The sequence below is a fragment of the Chiloscyllium plagiosum genome, chromosome 12, assembly GCF_004010195.1.
Source record: "Chiloscyllium plagiosum isolate BGI_BamShark_2017 chromosome 12, ASM401019v2, whole genome shotgun sequence".
In the NCBI taxonomy this organism is placed as follows: domain Eukaryota; kingdom Metazoa; phylum Chordata; class Chondrichthyes; order Orectolobiformes; family Hemiscylliidae; genus Chiloscyllium; species Chiloscyllium plagiosum.
Window position 1 is genome coordinate 8446972 of NC_057721.1, and position 27438 is coordinate 8474409.

Consider the following 27438-nt stretch of genomic DNA (forward strand, 5'->3'; position numbering starts at 1 on the left):
ATTAAAGTGGGAGAAGAGACACAAAAATATTTACTGCAATCAGTGGTGGTGGTTTGGAATGCACCACAAAGTGCACAAGAAGCAGATTCAACTGCAGTTTTCAGAAGCAAATTGGATATTTACTTGAAAAAGGAAAAAAATATACAGAGCTACAGTAAGCAATAGGGGAAAATGGCATTAATTAGATAGCTCTTCTAACTAACAGGGACAACAGGCTGAATAACCTCTTTCTCTGCTGCAAGATTCTGTGATTTAATTAACAATCGAAATAGTCATTTGCTTATAGTAATTCAAAAATATTGTTACTAGAACAAAAATAAAATGCAAGTTCAAGAGATAACTCAGTTAGTTTACACTTCAAATTAAATCATGTCAGTTTTTTGTGTGTGGACAATCACTGATTCAGCATGAACTTACCTATGGACAGGAAGCGCCATGTAACTGCTGGAGACGCAAAGCAGGCAAACACGTCATCTGTGCAAGAGAAGTGAGTGAGACGTGGGAGGGTTACCGACTGGCCCCGGCAGTATCCCCACATGTAGACTTGGCCACCCTGGGTCTTCACAGCTGAGGTGTGAGTGAAATGGCAAGCAGCAATCTCCACAATCCTACAGATAGAAACCAAGGAAAAGAGATGCTAGGGCATTGATAAGGTGCAGCACGTTGCAGGCAAGTGTTTTCTGCTAGGTTAGTCTATGTTTATAGTTGAGCTGAGGCTGCATTGCCATGTTCCACTCCACATGCAGTTCAACTGTACATTTAATTTTAAACGACTAGATTGGTTGCATCTTGACATAATTGCAGGTAATGCTATTTTCCTTGCGTTTAAGTTTAAGGACTGCCAATCATCTAAATTTATTTCCAATATCTAGTCAAGGCTGTGACCTAAACATCAGTCCTAGAACACTATTTGCTCTCAGGGAATAGGGCAAAATGAAATGAAGGGCTTCAAAGATGAACACAAATCATTTTGCCTGATAACAGCACATCCTGCACAATGGCAACAACATTCCATTTATCTGTGCGTCATACAACAAACAGCACAACAGAAACAAAAACAAACAATGGATTTGGTAAATCTGAAATAGAAGGAAGTATTGGAAATACTCAGCAGGTCTAGCAACATCAGTAGAGGGATGGATAGAGTTAATGTTTCAAATTGATGAATTTTCAATAAAACTCCCTCAAATGAGACAAAAATGCCAATGCTATTCTCTGCAAAATATTTTGAGAGAATAAGTCTATAGCAGCAAATAGTATTGAAATTGATGTGAACAAATGGAGGAAATTTTAAAAATGTACATGTTTAAATACATTCTGTATCAATTAATAAGTTTCACTAATTGTGCACAAAGAGAAGATTGCATTTCCTGAAGATCTATGATTCTATGACTCTAATTCCCAGATTAATATTTTTGATTTAAGTAATCATTAATACTGGATCCTGACAGACATGATTAAACAAGAATAAACTTTATAATCCAGATGTATTAGAATCAATTTAATCTCCCATTAATTTCCTTTATTTCAATTTGTAAGCTGTGGAAAAACAAAACAAAAAAACCCAAAAATATTATTTATTTAATATCAGAGGATTATTCTGCCTCTTGTAAAAAAAAAAGTGGCAATATTAAATCTTTACCCTCTGGATAACATTGAAAATTCTATTCCTGTTAGAATACTTTCCTAATCAAATAAAATACATTCCTGTCACAGGAATAGCGTACATATTAAATTATCACAAGTATATTGTCAGCCATGAGTCGTAGCACTATTGCCTCTCTTTCAGAAGATCAAGGGTTCAAACCCCACTCCATAAATGTGAGCTAAACCAGAGGCTTACAATTCAATGAGATAGCGCGATGTTGTCAGAGGTCTGGACACTCTTTCATACAAGTCCTTTCAAACTGATTGAGAACTGACCCCATTGGACATCACTCATCAATTCACTGTAATTCAAGTGCATATGCATTAGTCCTTCTCCTGGGGTTTTGCTAGTTAACCAGTTTCCTAACCAGACTAATAATTTACCTTCAATTCCTTGTGCTTTAATCATAGGTAGAACACAATGCCTTCTACAAATCCATATAAACTACATAGATAGACATTCACCTATTTACTACAATTGTTAATCCTCCATAACTCTAAGTAGGTTCATTAAACATGGATTAGCTATTACAAATTCAGCTGGCTATGTCCAGTCATTTTAGATTTCTCCAAGAGTTATGTCACTGTGACATTAAATATTGATTTCAATAATTACCCTGTTATAGACGAGCAAGGCTATTCTGTTTCCTCTTTGAATTTTCCCAAATAATGAAATTGCATTTGCACTTTTACAATCTAAAGGATGATTTCCTGAGTTGAAAGAGCTTTAAAAGATTATGGCTAAAGCTTTTCTGTGTGCTCTTGCATATGCAAAGCAGTATGTTTGAAATAGTAAGTACAGTGCAACCTCTTGGTCAATATCCTGAATATTATTCTGCTTGTTTAATAATGCTGAGACTTAATTAACTCACTGCCTTAAAGCAAAATAAATATGTTAATAAACAAGAACATTAAATAGAGCAACACTAATTAAACTGAGGATTAATTTCAGTTTTCAAATTATGGAAGGTTACAGGAAAGTTAAGGAGAATACGTTGAACAATATTAGACAGGGCTTTATCAAGCAAATGAGAAAAAAAAACTGGTTGCATTGGTGGGTGGAGCAGCAATCAGGAGGTATGTATTTAAGGTAATTGGTGAAAGAACGAGAAGGGAAATGAGAATTTTTAATGCAGCAAGATAAGATGACTTGGATTGCACTACATTAAAAGATGGTGGAAGGTGAATCAGTGGTAACCTTCAAAAGGAGTTGGACATGCATTTGAAAAATCATCTTGGCTATCCCTAAAGAACACAGAAGCAGGACTAATTGGACAGCTTTTTCAAAAGGCCATCACAGTTACAATGCACCAAATGGCCTCCTATTTGTTTTTTTTGACTCTGTAACAAATGCTCAAAATACAAAGGCTAAGTGAACAACCTCTATAATACAATTTCTGAAACCAGCAGCTGACATATGAGGCAGAGAGAGAGAGAGAAAGAAAGAGAGAGACAGGCAGGCAGACAGGCAGGCAGACAGGCAGGCAGGCAGACAAAGACAGAAATCTTTTAACCCCAGACACTCTGGCCTTCCGACATACTGAACAAGTTGGATGTTTAGTACAAACGTGTGTACATATGACAATTAGTCACTGGGCCATCTCTGAATAAACAGTACATTGATTATTATTATAAAGATTATCAGTTCAAATAGCTAGAGCACAATGCTAATAATACAAAGGTCACGGGTTCAATCCCCAGACCGACCAAACCAAGTGGCTTCCAGCCGAGACTTTAGGGGTGGCACAGTGGCTAGCACTGCTGCCTCAGAGCACCACGGACACTGATTCCAGCCTTAGGTGACTGTCTGTGTGGAGTTCACATGTTGACCCTATGTCTGCATGGGTTTCTGCTGGGCACAGCAGTTGTGCACATTAGGTGAACTGGCCATGCTAAATTGGCCATAGCGACGAAGGACGTGAGTGCTAGTTGGATTAGCCATGGTAAAATGCGAGGTTACAGGGATAGGATAGCAAGCTGGGTCTGGGTGGGATGCTCTTCAGCGGATTGGTGCAGATTCGATGGGCTGAGTGGCCCCTTCTGCACTGTAGGAATTGTCTGATAACTGTTCAACTCAGTTTAGAATCATAGGAAGAGACCATTGTGCCAATGTTACTGGGCTGATACTCAAACATTTATTTAGTTTGTCTCACTTATCCTACCCAGTACTCTTTCTCATAGCCCTGAAAAAATATGCTATTAATTATCCAGTTCTCTTTGTTACTTTTGAATCTACTTGCAAGACTTTTGCAGACATATGGAGATGCTGAGTAAGAGAATTTTGCCTTTCCTGTTCTCCACACCAACATCATCGCTATTACTCCAACCTTTTGCTAATGCCAATTGCTTGTGTGTTAAGTGGCAACGTGAAGTAAGTTTTCTGGACAGTCCTGTTACAGAGAGAGAGCTGATTATACAATGTCAACTAATTGTTAAATGTTAGTAAAAACAAAACGACAGTACCTTTCTTTCTCCACAGTGATCAGCACTGGGACCAGCTGATTGATTTTATTTCCAATACCCAGCTGCCCAGATGTATTAGCTCCCCAGGCATATAGCAAGCCCTCATCTGTTAGTGCGAGTGTGTGAGCAGAACCACAGACAGTCTGGAAGTAGAATAACATTCATCAGCTATGATAAATCCTAAAACATAATTTTCAAAGTTGTGAATGAATTCAATTAGGGCATGTTGAATATTGATCAGTAGTTTGAGAGGTAAGAAGCATATATAATTTTGTTATTACACAGATGTTAATTTAATGACAATGATAATAATGACTGAAAAACTTTTAGTTACTAAATTACTACATTACTTTTAGATTTCATTTATTGTTATTCTTCTGACGAGAAAGTATGTTTGAAAGGATCATTGATTGGCGTTTAAATTAATATTTCATCTCATGCTCTGTGCTTTTCTTATTTGCTCTCTCAATTCCACATTGAATCTTCATATTTGACCTGGTTCTTAACTGTATTAACCCAGCATCTGTCACGCCCACACTTACAAAGAGGATTCTGGGTTTGTTTGCCCTATCTTTCCCCTTTGTAGAAGTGACCTTTGCCTATACTTTAAAGGCAACATACTGATCATCACCTTTCTCTGGTCAGCTTTGATTCCACTTTATTGGAGTCAGACTCATTCTTATCCTATTAAAGTTGGCTTTTCCTCAAACTATTCTTTTGCTGGGTTACTCTTTGTAGTTTTCCGCTGTCAACCTAAAGCTCATGTTAAAATTATCATTGTCCCAAAACGTGACTTCACAGTCACCTGGCCCAACCAATTCCCAAGAATCAGCTCAAGTAGTATTTTCTTTCTCATTGCAAGAGAGACATTAAATTTGAACATTAATTGTTGAAACATTTCCTGGATGCACACTGGCAAATTACCCCCTCCTCTGCTCTTTGTCTATTTTAGAAATGTAATCATTTAATTATTTACTTTGCTTACAAATTTGTTCCTCTACATTTTTCCCACTAATTGGTAGCCTTTACACGATACCAAGCAATGTAATTGCACCAATTCTTTGTTCTTTAGCCCTAACCAAAAAGATTCTGTCCTTGACCACAGTGCAATGCTGGTGAGAGACAACATTCTCCTTAATCAATATTGTCAACCATTCTCCTTTTCTGAGCACTTGTATCAAAAGGATATTTAGTACCCAGCTATACAGTTCTGAATCAAGTCTCCATTAACCCCACAACATCATACTTCTATGTAATTATCTGTGTCTGTAACTCACTGACCTTACCAATCACATGCTGCACATTCGCATGGTATTGGTCAAATTTGAACTTTATTACTTTGCCATTAATGTTGAATCCACCAAACATCAATGCCTCCTACTCTATTATCTCTGCTTTATACCTCTTATGAATTTACCCCAGTACCCTCCTGCAAACTTTGTGCAAACTTTCCACAATAGCACCAATACTAACTGCTCTTTTCTACCAATAATGTGGAGGAGCCAGTTTTGGACTGGGGTGGGAGAAAGTGAGGACTGCAGATACTGGGGATCGGAGTCAAAACGTGCGGCACTGGAAAAGCACAGGTGGTCAGGCATCATCAGCATAAATTACAAAAGTACTCTCTGGGATGAAAATTGGAGTTGAAATTAATGATCAGGAGTTAAGCTGCAGTGAGTACCTTGTTATTCAACATTTTTTCAAAGCAACTTTTTGTATTGCATTTTGATTTCCAACAAATGAGAACCACCAACAATTTCACAAACCAATTCCCAATAAACTGCAGATACACAATTTCAATTCACAGTCCCATTTCTTTTTGAACTCAAAGTGTTAACCGTGATTCTGTCTCCACAAATTGCCAGATCTGCTTAATTTCTCCTGCAGTCTCTGTTTTTATTTCAGTTTTCCACCATCTGCCTTTCCACCCCCCCTCCTTGTTGGTTCTTGGGGTGTGAGCACCACTGGCAAATCCAGCATATTGTTGTCTCCTTCTCTCGGTACCAGTGGCCTATAAAACCATTCAGTTCAGTTCATGCAGAGTACAGTTACAGTCAACCACATTGCTATATATTTGCAATCAAACGTAGGCAAATTGCTGCTCCTGAAAGACATGAGTGAACCAGGTGGGTTTTTGCAATAATCTGGTATTTTATGATTATTAATATGCCTCGCATTTAATTCTAAATTCAACCATTGTGCTTATTTCAATTCCTTCAGCTGCCAGATAGGATTTGAACTCATGTCACTACAACATTAGTCAAGAACTTTGGGTTAATGTCTTTAGTAACATTACCACTAAACTACCATCAATGTATAATGTCATTACCAAGGTCACACACTTATATATTACTGCAAAGTAAACTATCTGATTGAAACGAACACCAGTGGAATACCAAAATGCTTTCACACTACACACAGTGCTTAACTTTGTATCTAGAAAAACAAAATCGTATTGATTAATTTTACTCATTTGCTAATTTGTAAAGCTGTTTTTAATGACAGGGTGAGACATGAATTCACTTTTAAAAATCTGCTAGGTAATTTTAAAACATTATTCACTATTTCAGGCAGGTTCATAACTGCCTAACATACTTTATCTAACAGACAGTAAAAGCAATCTGCTTTACATAAATTAACAAAACAGGTGGTGATGTTTACCAAGGATATTTACCTGAAGGACACAAATTCCTTGTAACCCAGTCACTCTGCAAGGAGTAAGGTGATTTCCACTGATTCCTGTTCCCAGCTGACCACTGCCATTGTAACCCCAAGCGTATACCTAGACAAAGAAGACGAATATATATAAAATCAGAGTATTCAAGGAAGTCATTCAGCTAACTGTGTTAGAACTAGTTTTTTGAAAGTGAATCCATTACTCTCACTCCACCTATGCTTTACCCATAGCGCTTTCTTCTTTGTTTTTAAATTTATATCTAGTTATCTTTTGAATATTGCTATTAAACCTCAGACTGTGAATTCTAGTTAATAACAGCACGTGAAGTAAAGAAAACATTGCTATCACTCTTCTGTGAATTATCTTAAACTTACCGCCTCTGGTAACTGACCTTCCTGCAATGCAACAAATTTCTCCCAATCTACCTTCATAATTTTGAGCATATCTATGAACTTTACTGCTCAAGAATAACTTGGGAATGAATAATAAATGCTGGCCCAGCTAGCAATGTCTACATCCCCTGAAGAGGAGATCAATTTCAATTTAACTTGTCTCTCCACTTACCTATCCATGTATCTGTTTGAAACATAAAGGATTCTTAGAAGTCTTGACAGGTTAAAAAGGAGATTCTAGGACCAGAGAACACAGTGTCTGAATACAGAGGCACCAATTTAAAACTGAGACGATGAGGAATTTCTTCTTTCAGAGGGTTGAGACTCCAAAGAATTTCCTTGCCACAGAAAGCTGTGGTGGCAAAACTTTGTGCACATTTAAGGCAGAGATAGCTAGATTATTGATCAGGATGAGGAATTAATATTACAAGGAAGGGGCAGGAGAGTGCCCGTGACAAATTTTGGATCGATTACAATCCTACCTGAATGACAAAGCAGGCTCGAGTGGCCAAACAGCCTACTCTTGTTCCTATTTCTTGCAATCTTTGATTAACCAATGATGGGTTCAGAAAAAATTTACAATGATGGTGCCAGGATTGGAGGATTTGAGCTAAAGGAAGAGGCTGAACAGGCTGCAGCTATTTTCCCCACAGCATCAGAAGCTGAGAGGGGAAACCTTATTCAGATTTAATTAAATCAAGAAGGGCACTGATAGATATATAATCTAAGGTCTTTTCCCGAGGGAAGGGGAGTCCAAAACTAGAGGGCACAGATTTAATGTGAGAAGTGAAAAATTTAAAAGGTATCTAAGGGACAACTTTTTCACAAAGAGCATGAAATGAGCTGCCAGTGGAAATGGTGGCGGTGAGTAAATTACAACATTTAAAAGGCATGTAGATGGGTATATGAATAGGAAGGATTTAGAGGAATATGGGCCAAATGCTGGTAAATGGGACTAGATCAGGATACCTGGTCAGCATGGACGAGTTGGACTGAAGAGTCTGTTTCCCTGCTGTCTATAACTCTATATAGCCCTCTCAATAAATTTAAGTGATGACAGACAAAGACCATTTGAAGGAATAATGTTGAAAGGAAATACAAGAATTAACTTGGCATTGTTCTGGCAAATGGCCTGTAAGTATTAGGCGTGCAGGAGAAAATGAACAACTACACCTAACCTCACTGTTCCTGTGTTTTGATCCAAGCTGACTGTTGCAGCAGCAATGAAGTTTTAGTCAGTTCTGTAAAGTGTAAAAATGAGAAAGCCTTTTGTGATCTGACGTCACTCCAAAGCTATTCAGTGTAATTTAGTTTTAAGTGCAGCCACGGTATTTTGCAGGGAAATCCAGCAGCCAATTTTCATACAGTAAATTCCCAGAAAATGGAGTAATTACTCTGAATATCAGCACTAGTGCAGACAGGGCTAGTGGTGTCACTGTCATAGAGTCATAGAGATGTACAACATGGAAACAGAACCTTCGGTCCAACCCGTCCATGCCGACCAGATATCCCAACCCAATCTCGTCCCACCTGCCAGCATCTAGCCCATATCCCTCCAAACCCTTCCTATTCATATACCTATCCAAATGCCTCTTAAATGTTGCAATTGTACCAGCCTCCACCACATCCTCTGGCAGCTCATTCCATACACGTACCACCCTCTGCGTGAAGGTTGCCCTTTAGGTCTCTTTTATATCTTTCCCCTCTCACCCTCTAGTTCTAGACTCCCTGACCCCAGGGAAGAGACTTCGTCTATTTACCCTATCCATGCCCTTCATAATTTTGTAAGCCTCTATAAGGTCACCCCTCAGCCTCCGATGCTCCAGGAAAAACAGCCCCAGCCTGTTCAGCTTCTCCCCATAGCTCAGATCGTCCAACCCTGGCAACACTGGTTGCAACAAGCCACAGGTCTTTCAACTGACATCACACACTGCATGTGCAGTCTTGCCAGTGCAGGCACAGTACTACTACATCTTTATTTCATGTAAATTAGTTTTTAAAAAGTGGCAACCAATCCCTTGTGCAGCCTTGGCCTTTTGATGGTTGGATTTTTACCCAGCATTCTCAAGGAAAGGAAATACACCTCATCCTCATATGCACATTGACAAAATAAGCTACAGTTATAGTCATTTCAACTCCTTAATCTATGAGAAAGGGCCAGCTATAGGAGGGCAATAGAGGCAGTGCTGTGAGTACGGAGGCATCATAACCATGGCCTCAAGCTCTGAGAAAAAAATTATTGGTCTCCACGTTAACCCTGAACAGGGCAGCTCCTTCCATTGTTTACAAGGTATCATTGTCTCTCTATCTCTTTGCACATGTATGCTCCTGGCACAACTTAGAACTGGCATTTACATAATTCATAGTTTCCACAAAAACAGAACACTAGACAAATGATTTGGTAGTGGATTTTGAAGGATAAATGTTGATCAGGATACTGGAAAATCTCCCTCAGCACTGCACCACAATGTTAGCCCATGGTAGGGACTAAAGGAACCAAGTGAGGTTTAAACCCACAATCTTCTCACTCTGAGATGACAGCTTTATGGTAACACTGAGATAAATATTAAACACTGAGCTCAAAGCACCAAAGTCACACTGTACTGCAATCTTTGCAACAATTTTCCAGCATTAATTCAGCCATAAGAAGGTGCACAGGGCCAGAGCTCCCCCTCTGCATTTAAATCTAAATTCAGGAAGAAGCTCTCTAACTTCAAACATATTTAGCTGCAGACTCATCACACTGCATCGCCCAGAGGTACCAGGCAATTAGATAAGTATAGGGCAATTGTAAGTATTTCTCTTACCCACAATGCAAATCTGTCCAAAGTAGTCAGTAAAAGGTTGCAATCAAAGTGCAAAATTTCATCGATAAACCATGCAAATGACCTGATTACAATTTGTAAGATGCTAGAACCTGTAAACAAATTCAAAAAGACAGTCGTGCATTTATGCAGTGCTTTTTATGACCTCAGGGTGTCTCTAAGTGCTTTACAGCCAACATTGTCAGTTTTGTATCACAGGAGACACTGCAACCAATTTGTGGACAATAATGGCTCACAAACAGTCATGCATTATTGGTGTTGAATCAGCTAAGTACTACCCAGGCCACGAGTTAAAATACCCTTGCTCTTTTTGGAATACTGTCATTAGACCTTTTATGCAACCTGAGGTAGAAGAAAGTGCCTCAGTTTAATGTCTCAGCTCAAAAACAATGGCTCTAACACTGTAGCAGTTCCCTAGAGCTCCACTGAGGCGTCAACCTTGATCTTGTGCTCAAGCCTCCACAGTCGGACTCGAATCCACAACTTGTACAATCATGCTTAGTGTTCTGCGCAGCATCAATCCAGACAATTTTGTGTTCCACCAAATACAAACTCACTCTCATCATTTTCTCACCCCATTACCTGGACACAAATCAGGACAAGGGACTTTGAAGCAAATTGAAGCTTTAAACAAAAAAAAATCACGGTCATAGAGGGTTTTCAAAAACTGGGCTGCTCTTCCTCTGTGCTTAATATTATATGACTATTAACTCATGAACTGAGCCCGCAGAAAAACCATTGCTAATTTTGCTCATCCAAATTAAATCAGTATAACATCAGTAAAAGGCAACATTTTCATATCACTGCAGTGCCCTCATTATTCTTCCACTAACATATGCACAACAACACAATGTTACATAGTATACTGGATCTCAACAAATAACTACCTCTCCGTTATCTGCTGTAGCCATGGAGTATATCTGACCACAAGCAATAGCAACAACCCTCTTATTCTGCAAACAGTTTGTTACTCTCCGTGGTGTTGCCTGGCTTGCAGTGGATCCTGATCCAACCTGCCCACAGTTGTTGTGACCCCAGGAGTAGACCTGTTATCCAAGCAGACATAGAAAGGAGATTACTTAAATTGTGGAAAAAAATAGCAAGGTCATATTGTCATGTATAAAATGGTATTAAGTGAAACAGAGCAGATTCTCAAATATGAAAAGATCATGCGTGTATTGGCTGTAACATTTGGGGATCTAATTTTGCAAAAGATTAAATAATTCTTTGATTAATAGAAATTAACTCAATGTTCCATTCATGCATGTACACTGTACTGTAATGTTGCACTTGAGACAAACAAACATGAAATATTTCTAGAGTACAGCATATCAATCATGCACACCATATATTCAGCTGACTGGTCAATTTATATTTTAAAGTTCATGCATTGTTGTTGTGTGCCTCAACTTTATAGTGTGTAAAAATTTTCTACAAATTTTTATCTCTACATACATGTGTGAAAATTTTTGTTGTGTGCATACATATGTTTGTGTTCAAGTATAATGTCATATTTGAAAGTATTTTACAATGGAAATTCTAAATTGATCTTCAGCTTTAAAGCCCAGAACCAGTACGATATCCCATCTTTCAACAGGTAGCATCCAACAATTAGGAGAAAGTGAGGATTGCAGATGCTGGAAATCAGAGTCAAAAGTTTGGTGCTGGAAAAGCACAGCAGATCAGGCAGCATCCGAGGAGCTGTCTCGACCAGTACCCTTCCACTGACATTCTCATTCGTTTGGCTGAGCTGGTCCTCACCCTCAATTATTTCTCCTTTGAATCCTCCCACTTCCTCCAGATGAAAGGGGGTGCCATGGCACCCGCATGGGCCCCAGTTTTGCCTGACTCTTTGTTAGTTACATAGAACAGTCCATCTTCCGCAGTTATACCGGCACCACCTTTTCCTCCGCTACATTGATGACTATATCGGCGTCATCTTGTGCTCCCACGAGGGAAGTTGAACAGTTCAACAACTTCACCAACACATTCCACCCTGACCTTAAGTTCACCTGGACAATCTCAGCCCACCCTTCCAACTGCAATAAGGACAAATCCCCCCCTACCCCCACCTTCCACTCGCCAACCTCTGTATCCTCTGCCATTTCCGCCACCTACATACGGACCCCACCACTAAAGGTATATTTCCCTCCCCTCCCCTATCTGATTTCCATAAAGACCATTCCCTCCGTGACTCTCTTGTCAGGTCCACAACCCACCCTCCCATCCCGGCAACTTCCCCTGCCACCGCAGGAATTGCAAAACCCACGCCCACACCTCCCACCTCACCTCCGTCCAAGGCCCTAAAGGAGGCTTCCACATCCATCAGAGTTTTACCTGCACTTCCACATGTCATTTTCCAGAATCTGTTGCTCTCGATGCGGTCTCCTCTACACTGGGGAGACAGGACCACATCCATCAGAGTTTTACCTGCACTTCCACATGTCATTTTCAGAATCTGTTGCTCTCGATGCGGTCTCCTCTACACTGGGGAGACAGGACACCTGCTTGCAGAGCGCTTCAGAGAACTTCTCTGGGACATTCGCACCAACCAACCCTCCCGCCTCATGGCCGAACACTTCAACTCCCCCTCCCACTCTGCCAAGGACATGCAGGTCCTGGGCCGCCTCCATCATCACACCCTTACCACCCGATACCCAGAGGAAAAACACCTACCTTCCGCCTTGGGACCCTCCAAACACACGGCATCAATGTGGACTTCATTAGTTTCCTCATTTTCCCTGCCCCCACCTCATTCCAGTTCCAACCTTCCAACTTAGCACTGCCCTCATGACCTGTCCTGTCAATCTTCCTTCCCACCTATCCACTCCTCTCTGATTTATCACCATTACTCCCATCTCCATCTACCTATCGCACTCTAAGCTATCTTCCACCCCCCCAGCCCCACCCTCCTCCCTTTCATCTCGGCTCTCAAGCTTCATTCCTGATGAAGGGTTGTTACCCAAAACATCAATACCCCTGCTCCTCAGATGCTACCTGACCTGCTATGCTTTTCCAGTACCACATTTTTGGCATCCAAAGAATGCCTATTTGCAAACACTAAGGCTGAAAGATCATAAATACATCTGCTTTTGGAGTATAGTGTAAATAAATCTTTGAACACACAAAGCCAGACAGTTCCTAATAACGTCTGAAAGTGACTTGACATTGTTTTAAGAGAGGGGAGTGTGTGGTGCTGGAAAAGCACAGGTCTGGGAGCATCGATGTTTCTGGCAAAAGCCCTTCACAAGGAATTAGGCCAGGAATTGCTTTAAGCGAGGGCAATTTATGCTCGGATACTATTTTCTTTACGGCACCCAAGGTTGTCAAGGGCTTGGAAAGGGTGCAGAATGACATTATTGTTTCAAAGAGCAAGTTCAGGTACAATGGAATTAGTTCCTTCTGGGTTCAATGAAAACAAACGTGCAAGGTAATTTAATTCAAGACTGAAATCCAATAAGCTCTTCATTCTACCATCCCCACTGCATTAGACACTTTAAAAAGATTAAATTTTACAACTGTAAAGTTGGGAAACAAATGTAGATAAATTTAGATCACAGGTATCAAACAAATAACGGAGACTGCATTGGACAAGTCAGCTCTCACCTCGCCTTCTATTGTTAGGATCACAGAGTGATTGGAGCCACAAGCAACCTCCATCACTGTCTTGTCATAGAACATGCTTGAGACAAGGAAAGGCAATGAGCCTGGACCAGTTGTCCCATTACCCAGCTGGCCATAACTGTTGAGGCCCCAGGAATAAGTTTCTCCATCTGAAAAAGATCATAATGGTTGGAAGTGACTGAAAAGCTCCAGAGACTATTTGAAGATGGCAGCCACAGATTCGGGTGCTGCCCAGAAATCTAAGTACATTTTGTATTTCAAATGAATAACATCAGTCTCACTTTCGCTGTGCAATTTTTTTTATCTGGATTGGTTCAGAGGCAGGTAAAGCAGAATCTACCCTGAAAAATTCTTCTCTTCCTCACCCATACAATCTAAGCCAAAGTGCCACCTCAAGGGCTGCCATTTCCACTGGATGTTGGCTCCTGGAGCAATGATCAATGTAAGGCAAAGTACATTAAGTGCAGTGGCACAAGACAAAGAAACGTACAATCACACGCTATAAGCTCAAGCCAACAAACTTGATTAACAAACACTTCCATCAGAGAACTCTGATGCAATACAATCAATTACAATCTCTCCACTGGAACATTCATAGTTTTGTGAAAGAATATGGCACAAAACAAACAGAGCTTTGTTTTGTCAAAGACATTTCCTTAGAGCAGTGGAGCTCGGGAGGGGACAATGATGATGTATAAAATTATGAGTAGCATAGATAACTTTTCCCCTTTGTGAACAAATCAACGACCGGGAGCAGTTTTAAGACAAGAGTAGAAATTTTTATAAGAGACATGAGGAAAAACTATTTCCCGAGAGGATGATGGGAATCTGGAACTTGCTGCCTGTAAAGATGGTTGAGGCAGAAACTCATAACATTTATGAAGTATTGAAATGTGCACATAGGATGCCAAGGCATACAAAGCGAGTATTAGGAAGTGCTGTAAAATACAATTAGAATAATTGCTGTTTGTTTTTGACCGAGTGCAGAAGCAATGGGTTGAAGGGCCTTTTACTGTCCTCTAGATCTCATTGACTCTCCTAAATTGAGGGAAGCTGCAACAACCACAATGGAAACAATGTTAGCCAGAGAAAACAGCTGATACAGTTCAAGATTTCAAAGCCAATTTGAAAACCTAATCACCTTATAGACAACAATCAATGCTGGAGATCACAGCGGGTCAGACAGCATCCATTGAGACAGAGCAAGCTAACATTTCAAGTTGAGTTGAGCTCTGATGAAGAGTCATCTAGATTTGAAACGTTAGTTTGCTCTCTCTCTGTGGATGCTGTCTGACTCGCTATGATCTCCAGCATTGATTGTTTTTAGTACAGATTCCAGCATCTGCTGTAATTTGCTTTTACACCTTACGAACATCCTGTTATAGGGGTGTACTGGAGGAGAAGGTAGCAAAATGTATATTTATATAGAAGTCTTTCATGATCAAAACACTTAGTTATGATTTTCAGAAGTGTAATTATTGTCATAATACAGGAAATGTGGCAGCCAATTTGTGCATGAATGCCCACAAACGGGGAATATGATAATGATCAGATAATCTGTCTTTGAGAGGTTGATTGAGGGACAATGGTGATAAATCCATCACATAAAAAGGTGTTTAGATTTGCAGGGAAATCTAGCCTCTTTTGTGCTATTATCAACAAGATTTCACCTGAGAACATCATATTAATTTGTTAAAACTAAACAGTTCTGTCGTCATTTGTTAGTATCAGCCATTTGATCAAATATCTGCCAACTACAGATGAATATCCAATGTGATAAAGAAAAGTTTTGACAAATGCATCGATATGCAACAAAAACTCAATCAGCTGTAGAAAAGCACCAACTCTGGTCACTCCAAGTAGATGCATTCAGGTGAGAGGTTTACAACATTCTAGCTTTCCAGGTATTAAACTCAACATTTCTAATGTTATAGGAAAACACCAAAAGGAAAACACATTGCATTTTCACAGCATCTTTCATAACTTCAGAATCACTCGAAGCACTCGACAGTCAAAGATCTAATAAGTGAAACACAGTCTATTTCTGTACAGTTTGTTTCAAAAACAGTAATGCAGAATGATCACAATCAGTTTTAGCAACATTCATTAATAAATACAGAACAACCTCAATAATCTGAACGAGATGGGCGGAAGCCTTTTGTTCGGATAACTGATCTGATTGTAAAGAAAGGAAGCCATACTGAACATAAAATGTAAAATAAAACATGTTTACAGAGTTTTTATTCATTCAATCGATAAAATGTGTACAAACACTGGATATTGCTTAAATATTCATGATATTTTACAAATAAAATCACTTTTTTCTGTAAATAAAATTCATTGAGGTGGAGGCCAAATCCTCAAATATTCCTTAAACACTACATATTTCTGGAAGAGATTAGAGGATCAAACACTGCTCTACCAGAGAGGTTGTTTAAATCTATCATTTTGATGAGTCTGCTATTTAAACAAACTATTCTTTGCGTTCTGCAAATTGCAGGTTTTAAATGTTTTGTTCAGAATTATCTTAACAGCAGGAAGTAATACTAGAGCAATATTCCAGGTTGCGAGGAGCAAATTGCACAAGTCCGGTTAAACTGAGAAGGACTAAATCCTCACCATCACAAAAATATGGAAATCACAGCATTCAACAAGGTTCCAAACAGCTTCTAAAATCACAAGAGCATTTGTCAGTTTCATCTGAACTCAGTGTCGTGATAGAAAGACAGAAGCACTGCCTCTCTCATGCATTTGCTTTCTCTGCCATTTTCTTCATAAACGACCCATTACTTTTACAAAGGGCAGTGTAACTAACACTTACATTAAAAATACCCAGTCGCTGTTGCTTGAGGTGCTTGTGTTTCCTTGTTTTTGACAGCATTTTCACATGTTCTTCAGGACAGGTAATCATAATATACTTTTAATCATTGTAAACAAAAGACACTATCATTGCACCAGTGTTTTTATGGGACATTTTTATTATGGGAGCTTGAGATCTTGTTCGGATAATCTGAAATTCAGATCACTGATGTTCAGATAACTGAGGTTGTTCTGTACTGACCAGGAGAACTCCCCGGTACTTTGACTAGTACCACAGGAAATTTTAACTTTGGAACCAGAAGGACCTTAGTTTAACTTTGACAGAAGGCAGCACACTCTCAATACTACACTGAAGCATCAACCTGGGTTATGTGCTGCAGTCTCTGAAAGGGATTTGAGCCCAGAGCCTTCTGTTTAAGGATGCGAGACAACTACTGCTGAGCCATGGCTGACAACTGGAAAATCTTGAAAAATACATTGGAAATTGCTGTTACAGTTGAACTTATGCTTACCTTTAGTTGCAAGTAAAATATGTGGCCCACTTCCATAACTGAGAGAAATTATTTTCTTCCCACACAAAGCTTCTATTTTCTTTGGTGTAACTACACTCTGACCGTCCCCAATTCCTAGGCAGTTACTGCAATTTACCCCAAGTGCAAACACCTGCAACAGAAGTGGTTTGAGTTCAGTGAGCCATGTGAGCTAGTCGTCAAGATATGCTACTCAAATCACTTACTAGAAGTGGTTATTGTGCACCTTGTGTATCTCAAAGAAAGCTGCACAAATTCCGTTCGCAGCAAAGGTATCTATTCCTAAATTGATTAACTATTTAAATTGAGAGAAAAAAAACACTATTGTCTGGAGGGATTGTATTCACATCTTCTATTAAAAGCAGGATTATAGATATTTCTATATGCAGTGTGCATGTCGATACACAATTTTATTTGAAACGTGAGTGTGGCAGAAGGCTGGCGAGCAGCTATTATTATTTCTAGACAGAACTGAAGCAGGAATTATAGGTTAATTAGCATCATGTCAGTGGCAAGATAGATATAAAAACCTCAGTCAAAGTAGTACTAAAAAAAAACCTAGAAACTGAATATGTAATTAGCATGAATTTTGAAAGCGATTGATATCCTCAATCAACCTTATTGAATTATTTGCAGTAGTAGCAAATATCGTAGATAAGAGTATACATTAAGACATCAAAGAATTAGGATCAGAGAGTGACTGCTGCATAGGAGGGGTCACTTGACTCATCAGATCTACGCTGGCTTTCCAAAGGAACAGTTTGAGACGGTCACTTTGCCATCTTCTTCCTGTAGGCTTGAATATTCTTCAGTGATGAATAATAATCTAATTCCCTCTTGAATGCTTTATCCGAACCTGGTTCCATCACACACTCAGGCAATGCATTCCAGATCCTAATGCAACTGTTTTTACTTCTACTTATTATGCTAGACCTCCTTCATGCTAAATATTTTAAATATATAAAATGTAAATACATTTACAGAAAGCCTCCAATAAGGTACCAAAAAGAAGATTTGTGTTTTGGTCAGAACTTGGGAATCACTGTACAAGTTACAGGTTGGACGTAGCAAGCTGGTTACAAAACAGTGTGCGAGTTGTGGGGATCAAAGATCATTATGCAGACGGAAACAGCCGGGAAATGGTGTATCACAAGAATTGGTACTAGGAACATTATCACAGAAGTGTAATGGAACAGAAGGAAGCATTCATGCTTGCACCAATTTGTTAAATAAGCATCATTACCTAGTGCCAATCTCTTACTTCCTTCCCAAAATGCAGAGGTGCCAGTGTTGAACTGGGGTAGACAAAGTCAGAAGTCACATGACACCAGGTCATAGTCCAACAGGTTTATTTGAAATCACAAGCTTTCAGAGTGCTCCTCCATCATCAGCAGCAGCACTCCGAAAGCTAGTGATTTCAAATAAACCTGTTGGACTATAACCTGGTGTCGTGTGACTTCTGACTTTCTTCCCATTTGCCTGCATAATATCTTTATCCAAATATTCAATAACCTCCTGAATGCAGATTATATGTCATAACTTTAGACAAATAATTTGAATTCAGGTATTAAATAGAATTTAAAACTTTTAAAATTAATACATTTTGGGGCAGTGTGAGTTAGTACAGATGAATAATTATAGGAAGAATGCAACGAAATGCAAGAACATTAATACAATTGTCGAATGGATGTGTAATTTTATATAAGTTTCAATATAAAGGTCTGAGACAACACATCATGGTAGGAAGGATAAGGAGACCACACACTTATTGGAAAATAAACATTAAATTTTGAAGAGGAATAGGGAGATTTGGAGTACAGACATAAAATTCATTAAAACTGGTCACACATGTTAATGACCAAATTACTTGTGCTCATTTCTAGAGGAATTGAACTGAAAGACAGACAAATTATATTAACTTTGTACAGACCCTTGATCAGACCACAGAGTTTGTGAACTGTTCTAGTCTCCATATTGTGAAAAGGTGATAGACACATTGAAGAAGATTCAAAAAAGGATTTACGAGAATGATACTAGAATGTAGAGGTTACAACTTTCAGGAAATATTAAACAAGCCTTTCTCTAAAAGAAATGACCTGGTAGGGTTTATTAAGGTTATGAAAGGTTTGACATGTGTCACAAAGCTAGTCCCTTTTTTTTTTAAAAAAAAACGGTTCCTTGGCTCAAGGATACTCGGTCCTTGATTATTTTCAAAGCGGTAATAAACCAGGCCAGGTTCTCATCAGTCTGGTCTGGTACAGGGATGAAAAGGATTTTGAGAGGCCTTTTGTTCATATGTAAACAGATGAGACTTCAGGCCAAAGTGGTCATGTTTTAGAAGTGACCTGTATGAAGGGAGTGGTCAGCTCTCTAGCTGCGCTGAGCAGCTTAATTCAGCCTTGAACTGGTAAGAAGTTCAATAGTGAGCTGTGTGGAAACTCTTTGTCTCTCTCTTTTCTGCCCTTCAACTTCAACCTGTAAGCATGAATTCCATTTATACTGGTTTTTAAAGGGAGTTTGCTTATTGGGACTGTTGTGTATATTCGGAACAGTTGTTGGATTCCCTCCAACAACTTGCCCACCACCGATGTCAGGCTCAATGATACAGGTCTCTGTACTGCACTGGCTATTTCCTGGAATACACACCAAGACAAATAACAACCGCGTAGAGGACCATCTATGCAGTGAAACACACTTTTTGTTCTGCTCAACCTCTCCTCTGCTTCCACCACTCTGACAGGCAGTACATTACAAATCCTAACAACTCTCTGATTAAAGAAGTTTTTCCTCAGCTGACTCCTAGCTCTCTTGCAGACTATTTTGAAATTGTGATCCTTTGTTACTGGCATACCATCGAGTAGATTCAGAGTATTGAACTGAATTGAATTTATTGTCACGTGTACCTAGACACAGTGAAAAGCTTTGTCTTGTGAGCAATACAGGCAGATCACAGAGTTAAGTAGCATAGATAAATAACTAATATGTAAACAGCGGCAAAAACAAAAACACAGGTATAGGCGAATGTTAAGAGTGTGTGAGTCCATTCAGTGTTCTAACAACAGTCGGGTGGAAACAGTTTTGAAATCAGCTAGTGTGTGTGTGTGTGTGTGTGTGTTCAGGATTCTGTACCTTCTCCCCAATGGTAGAGATTGTAGAAAAACATTGCCAGGGTGGGGTGGATCTTTGAGAATGTTGCCAGCCTTTCCTTGACAGCGGGCCTGGTAGATGGATTCTACAGATGGGAGATTGGCCTTGTGATTGTCCGGACCGAGTTCACCACTCTCTATAACCGTCCTTGAATGGTACAGTTGCCATACCAGGTAATGATATATCCAGACAGAATGCTCTCGATGGCGTACCTATAGTTGGCAAGGGTTGGCAAGAGTATTTGCTGTCATGCCAAGTTTCCTCAGCTGCCTGAGGAAGAAGAGACGTTGTTGGGCCTTTGTAATCAATGCATCAACATGAAGAATCCAAGAAAGCTTGTTGTGGATGACCGCTCCCAGGAGCTTGACACTCTCCACTTATTCCACCTCTGTGCTGTTAATGTGTAGGGGGGGCGGCATGAGTAACATCCGACGAAAGTCAATAATGAGTTCCTTGGTTTTGCTGGCATTGAGAGCTAGGTTGTTCTCCGTGCACCATTTTTCCAGGTCTTCACCCTCCCATCTGTAGTCTGTTTCATCGCCATCTGAGATTTGACTGACTACAGTGGTGTCATCAGTGAACCTGTAAATGGCATTATTCTGGTATTTGGCAACGCAATAATATCCTTCCTTACCCTATCAAAATTGTTCATAATTTTGAACAATAATATTAATCTTCTCTACTCCATGGCGAATAAGCCTAATCTCTCTAATCTTTCCACGTATTTAAAATCCTTCATTCCTGTCTCATTCTAGTAAACTGCCCTTTAATTCTCTCTCGGGCTTTAACATCCTTCCTTAAATAAAGTGCCTAGAACTGAATACGATACTCCAAATGTGGTCTGACCAATGATTTTAGGAGATGAAGCATCATTTCCTTGCTTTTATACTCTTATTTATAAACTCAAGGATCTTAGAAGCTTTCTTAACAATTGTTTCAATGTGTCTAGCCACCTTCATGTGAACCTTGAGGTCTCTCTGCTCCTGTACTCCCCTCAAAGTTGTACCATTAAGCCTATATTGCCTCTCCATGTTTCTTCCATCAAAATGTATCACCTCACATTTCTCTCCATTGAAACTGAACTACCAGGTGCCTGTCCATTTGGTCAACTTTCAATGTCCCTCTAAAGTCGCTCAGCATCATCCTCACAATTCACTATTCTCCCTAGTTTAGTATCATCTGCAAATGTAGAGATTCTGCTCTCTACACCCATCTCCAAATCATTTATATAAATCAGAAAATGCAAGAGTCCCAACACCCATACCTGGGGAACATCACTTTCAACTCATCTCCAAAATGAGAAATGCCCATTTATTCCTATTGTTTCTTATCTTTTCAGCCAACTTCTAATCCATTCCACGATGATCTATCAATCCCAGACATTTGTAATTTGCTAACCAATCTGACATGGGGCACCATATCCAATGCCTTCTCAAAGTCCAAATATACATCATTCACAGCACTACCATCTTCCACTGCCTGTGTCACTTCGTCAAAGAACTCAATTAAATTTGTCAGAAATGACCTGCCCTTGACAAAGCCATGTTGAATGTCTCATATTAAATTACTTTTTCCTAAGTGTACATTTACTTTATCTCATATTATGGCCGCCATCAGGTTTCCTAGTATTGATATCAAGCTGACAGGTTTGTAGTTTCCTGGGTTATTATACTGTTAAACAACAGTGTCACATTTGCAATCCACCAGTCCCCTAGAACTAATCCTGTGTTCAGGCAGGCCTGGAAGTTTTCTGTCAACTGCTCCGTAATTTCTCCCCTAACTCCCTCAGCAGTCGAGGATGCATCCCGTCCAGGCCTGGGAATTTCCCTACCTGGAGTGCTGCCAGCCTTTGTGCATCTCTTCTTTATCTATCAATATACTGTTCAGTTGCTCAACATCTGTGTTTTCAACTAGGCCACTGTCACCATCTTCTAACTTGGTATAGAGAGAAGCAAAATATTCATTTAGGGCCTCTGCCATATCTTTTGCTTCAGTGAGCAGATTACCATTCTTGTTCCTTACGGGCCCCACTCTATCTTTTACTCTTAATATATTTTAAGAATATTTTACTATTTGTTGTGGCACAGCCTGCCATTCTTTCCTCATGCTTCCTCTGAAGTTTCCTTACTCCAGCCTTAGCATCTTCCTGCGATACTCTTTCTAATTTCTATTGCTATTATTATTCTGGTATGCCATGGTTGTGGGTATTTTCACCAAGCTGGGAAGTTGATTTGCAGACATTTTGTCCCTGTTTAGGTGACATCTTCAGTGCTTTGGAGCCTCCTACGAAGCCCTGCTGTACTCTCTCTTCTGGAATTTATTTGGTTCAGTTCCTGCTGCTTCTGGTTGCTTGTTGTCATTACTGGTATATTGGGTCTACACATTGGTTGATGTAGTCCGTGGATGAGTACCATGCCTCTAGGAAGTCTCTGGCTGTCCTCTGATTGTTGTGTTGTCCCAATCGAATTTGTGGTCCTTGTCATGTGTGTGGGGTTACTTGAGACAGCTGATCATGGCGTTTAGTGGCTGGTTGGTGTTAGTGGATGCAGATTGCTAATTGTCTGCCCGTTTGTCCTTACAGTGTTTCGTGCACTTAACCCCTAGGGTGGATTTGAAAGATCCAATGGCAGTATTTCAAAGACAACAAGGAGCCCCACTCTCCTGTCCAATATTTATCCCTCAATTTGTTTTCTTTTGATGTTAATTGTCTGGTCATAACACATTGTTTTGTGGAAATTCACTGCTCGATTTCCGACATTACAACAGTGACGACACTTCAAAAGTACTTAATTGATCATAATATACTTTATGTTGGGTGATTGTGAAAAATGCTACCATAAATGGGTGTCTTCTTTCTGTGACTGTAACAGAAAGACAAAGCCATCATTTAAATGTCCCAACCAAAAGTGCAACATTCTCTCAGTTGTCAGCCTAGACTGTGCTCTACTCCTCAAGTTATGGCTGTGCTCCTAAAGAGAGAAACAGCTGCACCCAACTGACCTTTCAGTATTACAGACTGAGGGTTCAAGGATCAAGTGCACCATGAGTGACATTTACTAACTTGCATATATAAACATATTACTTCTAATACTGAACATGGGTAGTCGAATAAAAACAAAATAAAAATGGCAACTCTAGAAATGATTACCAGCAGTTCTTAAACTAGCCACCATTAGTGTCACATGATTACTTTGTGACAGTACAACATATGTCACATTTCATTTATGTTAACTGACAAGGGCAACATTTCTAGATTTGTAATGCTGCCAAATATGTTGTTTACTGTTATACATACGGAAAACAGCCTGCAACAAAGTAACAGGAATTGCATGGTTATTTTCTGAACTCAGTACAGGATTGACTCCGTAATCAGAGGGGTTAAAATCAACTAGGTAAAAACAATGACTGCAGATGCTGGAAACCAGATTTTGGATTAGTGGTGGTGGAAGAGCACAGCAGTTCAGGCAGCATCCGAGGAGCGGCAAAATCGATGTTCCGGGCAAAAGCCTATATTGCCTTCATGTGAATAGGTGAAAAAGGAGATAGGCAGGTAGGACAAGTCATGGGGACAGTGCTGAGCTGGAAGTTTGGATATAAGGTGAGGTGGGGAAAGGGGAAATGAGTCCTTTTCTCACTGGAGGTTGACATCCAGTTCAATGAGGTCATCTAACAGTCCCATTTCCGTGTCTATCGCGATTTGATATGGTGCAAGCTTATTTGCCCGGACAGCCAGCAAATTTCCTTTTGAGAAGACCGCCCCGATTGATGATCAGATTTGTGCAACTCTGCTTCCACCACCACCACCACCGTAATGTTCCAGATCGACAGAACTCAGAGTTCTTTCTCACATTCCTGCACCTTTTGCTCAAAGCCTACGCATCTATTTAGAAACTACCAGGCCACTGTCGTTCACATCCTTCAGTCAGGAACCCACAGAAAACAGCTGACATTTAAGTTAAAATGGGAAGTAGATTCCTTTGGCTGAGCAGCGTGAGTTGTGTTGATCTGCCTCTGCACCATGGGCCCGGCCTGACAAGCAGGTTGTAGCTGAAAAACCGCACAAACGTAAATCCAGGTATACAGCCTTACGATCATCGTAAAGTTATTTTTAACTTCCGTCCCCGGTCCGTCGAGCGGCCGCACGACGCCAGGAACCCCAGGAGATCACGTGCCACAATGGAGGCGGGGCCCCACGGGAGACACGTTTCCCCATTGGCCGCTGAGGGTCACGTGCAGTCTGGAGGCGGGGTCTCCTTGGGAATCACGTGCCACCTATTAGAGGCGTGGCTCGATTGCGTCACGTGCCGCATTGGCCGGGGCTCGTTTCGCTGAGGGTCACGTGTAGTATTGGAGGCGGGGCACCGTTTGGAGTGATGTTTAGCATTGGAGGTAGGGCTCCGCGGGAGTCACGTCCCGCTCAGGATCACGTGTCGCATTGGAGGCTGGGCTCTGAGGATCACGTGGGGTTTCATGACGGGACTGCTGCCAGGGAAACGTGTCAACCAAGAACCGGTCCCTTGAGTCACGTGGTATTTCGGCCGGTTGGTATAATTCTGTCCCCAGGCTGTCAGTGCAGATCACAGATCACATCAATCGATCCTGTGTGCGATATTCTCCCTACCAGTTACCCACAGTTGGAGCAATGGACTGGAAATTCAAGTTGGATCAGTGAGAATGAATAGTTTTCCGCTCAGTGGAGCTGCTCCCTTTGACAAGACATCCCTCTCAGTGATGAATTATTCCTGGTTGAATATTGAGTAGGAGAGCTCTTTGTTACATAGGGTCAAGAGACCTTCCCCAACACCAGAAGGTCTAGGTATGATGTATAAATAGAAGGCAGCACTCGCTCAACACTGCATTGGTGTGAAAATTTTGATTTCATAATCGATTCAAGAAAGATTACAATATTATACAAAATAAATGAAGAATTTATCGAGTGGAAAGAATGCAGTCTACAGAAATACTATAGAATTATTTTTTTTCAGGAAAGCCTTTGTAAAGAAGATCTGGAAAAATATTCAGTGGTTTTTGTGAGGTTCGTCCCGAGCAGCTCCATAGGGTCATAGTGTCTCACTGCAACCCCCAGGTCATCTCCTCTGCCCTGAAGCTCTTCAGCCATGTCCGAAGTGTCAATCTTCCTTCCCACCTATCTGCTCCACCCTCCTCTCGGACCTATCACCTTCATCCCCACCCCCATCCACCTATTTTACTCTTTGCTACCTTCTCCTCAGCCCCACCCCCTTCCCATTTATCTCTCTATCCCAGAGGCTCCCTGCCTTCATTCCTGATGAAGGACTTTTGCACGAAACGTCAATATTCCTGCTTCCCGGATGCTGCCAGACCTGCTATGCTTTTCCAGCACCACTCTAATCTAGACTCTGATTTCGAGCATCTGCAGTCCTCAATTCTGCCTAGTTGATTTTAACCTTACTGCAAATCCTCTTGCAAGGATGCCTACCTTGAATAAGTTCTCCTCCTCTCTGCAAAGATCTCAGTGAGTCTCTGTCTCACTGCTACCACCAGGTCATCTCCTCTGCCCTGAAGCTCTTCAACCATGTCCAACCTGTCAATTTTCCTTCCCACCTATCCGCTCCACCGTCCTCTCCGACCTATCACCTTCATCCCCACCCCCATCCACCTATTGTGACTGAAATGTCGATTTTCCTTCTCCTTGGATGCTGCCTGACCTGCTGTGCTTTTCCAGCACCACTCTAATCTAGAGTCATAGAGCATGGAAACAGACCCTTTGGTCCAACTCATCCATACCGAACAGATATCCCAACCCAATCTAGTCCCACCTGCAAGCACCTGGCCCATATCCCTCCAAACTCTTCCTATTCATATACCCATCCAGATGCCTTTTTAGATTAGATTAGATTAGATTACATTAGTGTGGAAACAGGCCCTTCGGCCCAACAAGTCCACACCGACCCGCAACCCACCCATACCCCTACATTTACCCCTTACCTAACACTACGGACAATTTAGCATGGCCAATTCACCTGACCTGCACATCTTTGGACTGTGGGAGGAAACCGGAGCACCCGGAGGAAACCCACGCCGACACGGGGAGAACATGCAAACTCCACACAGTCAGTCGCCTGAGGTGGGAATTTAACCCGGGTCTCTGGCGCTGTGAGGCAGCAGTGCTAACCCCTCAGCCTCCGATGCTCCAGGGAAAACAGCCCTAGCCTATTCAACCTCTCCCTATAGCTCAAATCCTCCACCCTGGCAACATCCTTGTAAATCTTTTCTGAACCCTTTCAAGTTTCACAATATCTTTCTGATAGGAAGGAGACCAGAATTGCACGCAATATTCCAACAGTGGCCTAACCAATGCCCTGTCCAGCCACAACATGACCTCCTGTACTCAATACTCTGACCAAATGCCTTCTTCACTGTCCTATCTACTTGCGACTCCACTTTCAAGGAGCTACAAACCTGTACTCCAAGGTCTCTTTGTTCAGCAACACACCCCAGGACCTTACTATTAAATGTATAAGTCCTGCTGAGATTTGCTTTCCCAAAATGCAGGACCTCACATTTATCTAAATTAAACTCGATCTACCACTTCTCAGTCCATTTGCCAATCTGATCAAGATCCTGTTGTAATCTGAGGTAACCTTGTTCGCTGTCCACTACACCTCCAATTTTGGTGTCATCTCCAAGCTTACTATATACCTCTGATGCTCACATCCAAATCATTTATATAAATGGTGAAAAGTAGTGGACCCAGCACCAATCCTTGTGGCACTCCACTGGTCATAGGCCTCCAGTCTGAAAAACAATCCTCCACCACCACCTTCTGTCTTTTACCTTTTACCAAATGGCGAGTCCTCCTTGTATTCCATGAGATCTAACCTTGTTAACCATTCTCCCATGGGGAACCTTGTCAAACGCCTTACTGAAGTCTATATAGATCATGTCCACCACTCTGCCTTCATCAATCTTCTTTGTTACTTCTTCTAAAAAACTCAATCAAGTTTGTGAGACATGATTTCCCATGCATAAAGCTGTGCTGACTATCCCTAATCAGTCCTTGCCTTTCCAAATACATGTACATCCTGTCCCTCAGGATTCCCTCCAACAACTTGCCCACCACTGATGTCAGGCTCAATGATGCAGGTCTCTGTACTGCACTGGCTATTTCCTGGAATACACACCAAGACAAATAGCAACCGCATAGAGGACCATCTATGCAGTGAAACACACTTTTTGTTCTGCTCGAAATGTATTGGTCTTCTAGTGTAAAGAGTTGACCTTGACCAAGCTTTGCAGACTGGCACATTTCAAGGTCCAGGACTACACACTGA

The 27438-nt window shown here is 40.8% G+C and overlaps 1 protein-coding gene across 1 annotated transcript in view; it reads right to left on the reverse strand.

The window, feature by feature from the left end:
* LOC122555483 (RCC1 and BTB domain-containing protein 1-like) overlaps nt 1-17844 on the reverse strand; it is a 29662-nt gene extending 11818 nt beyond the window's left edge. Inside the window, exons 1-7 of the mRNA XM_043701509.1 lie at nt 17758-17844; nt 16961-17111; nt 13611-13777; nt 10892-11050; nt 6785-6892; nt 4111-4253; nt 418-608 (exon numbers count right to left, since the gene is read on the reverse strand). Of these exons, the coding sequence (XP_043557444.1) occupies nt 418-608; nt 4111-4253; nt 6785-6892; nt 10892-11050; nt 13611-13777; nt 16961-17111; nt 17758-17844 (1006 nt within the window). The remainder of the gene's footprint in view (nt 1-417; nt 609-4110; nt 4254-6784; nt 6893-10891; nt 11051-13610; nt 13778-16960; nt 17112-17757) is intronic.
* Nucleotides 17845-27438: the final 9594 nt, after the last annotated feature.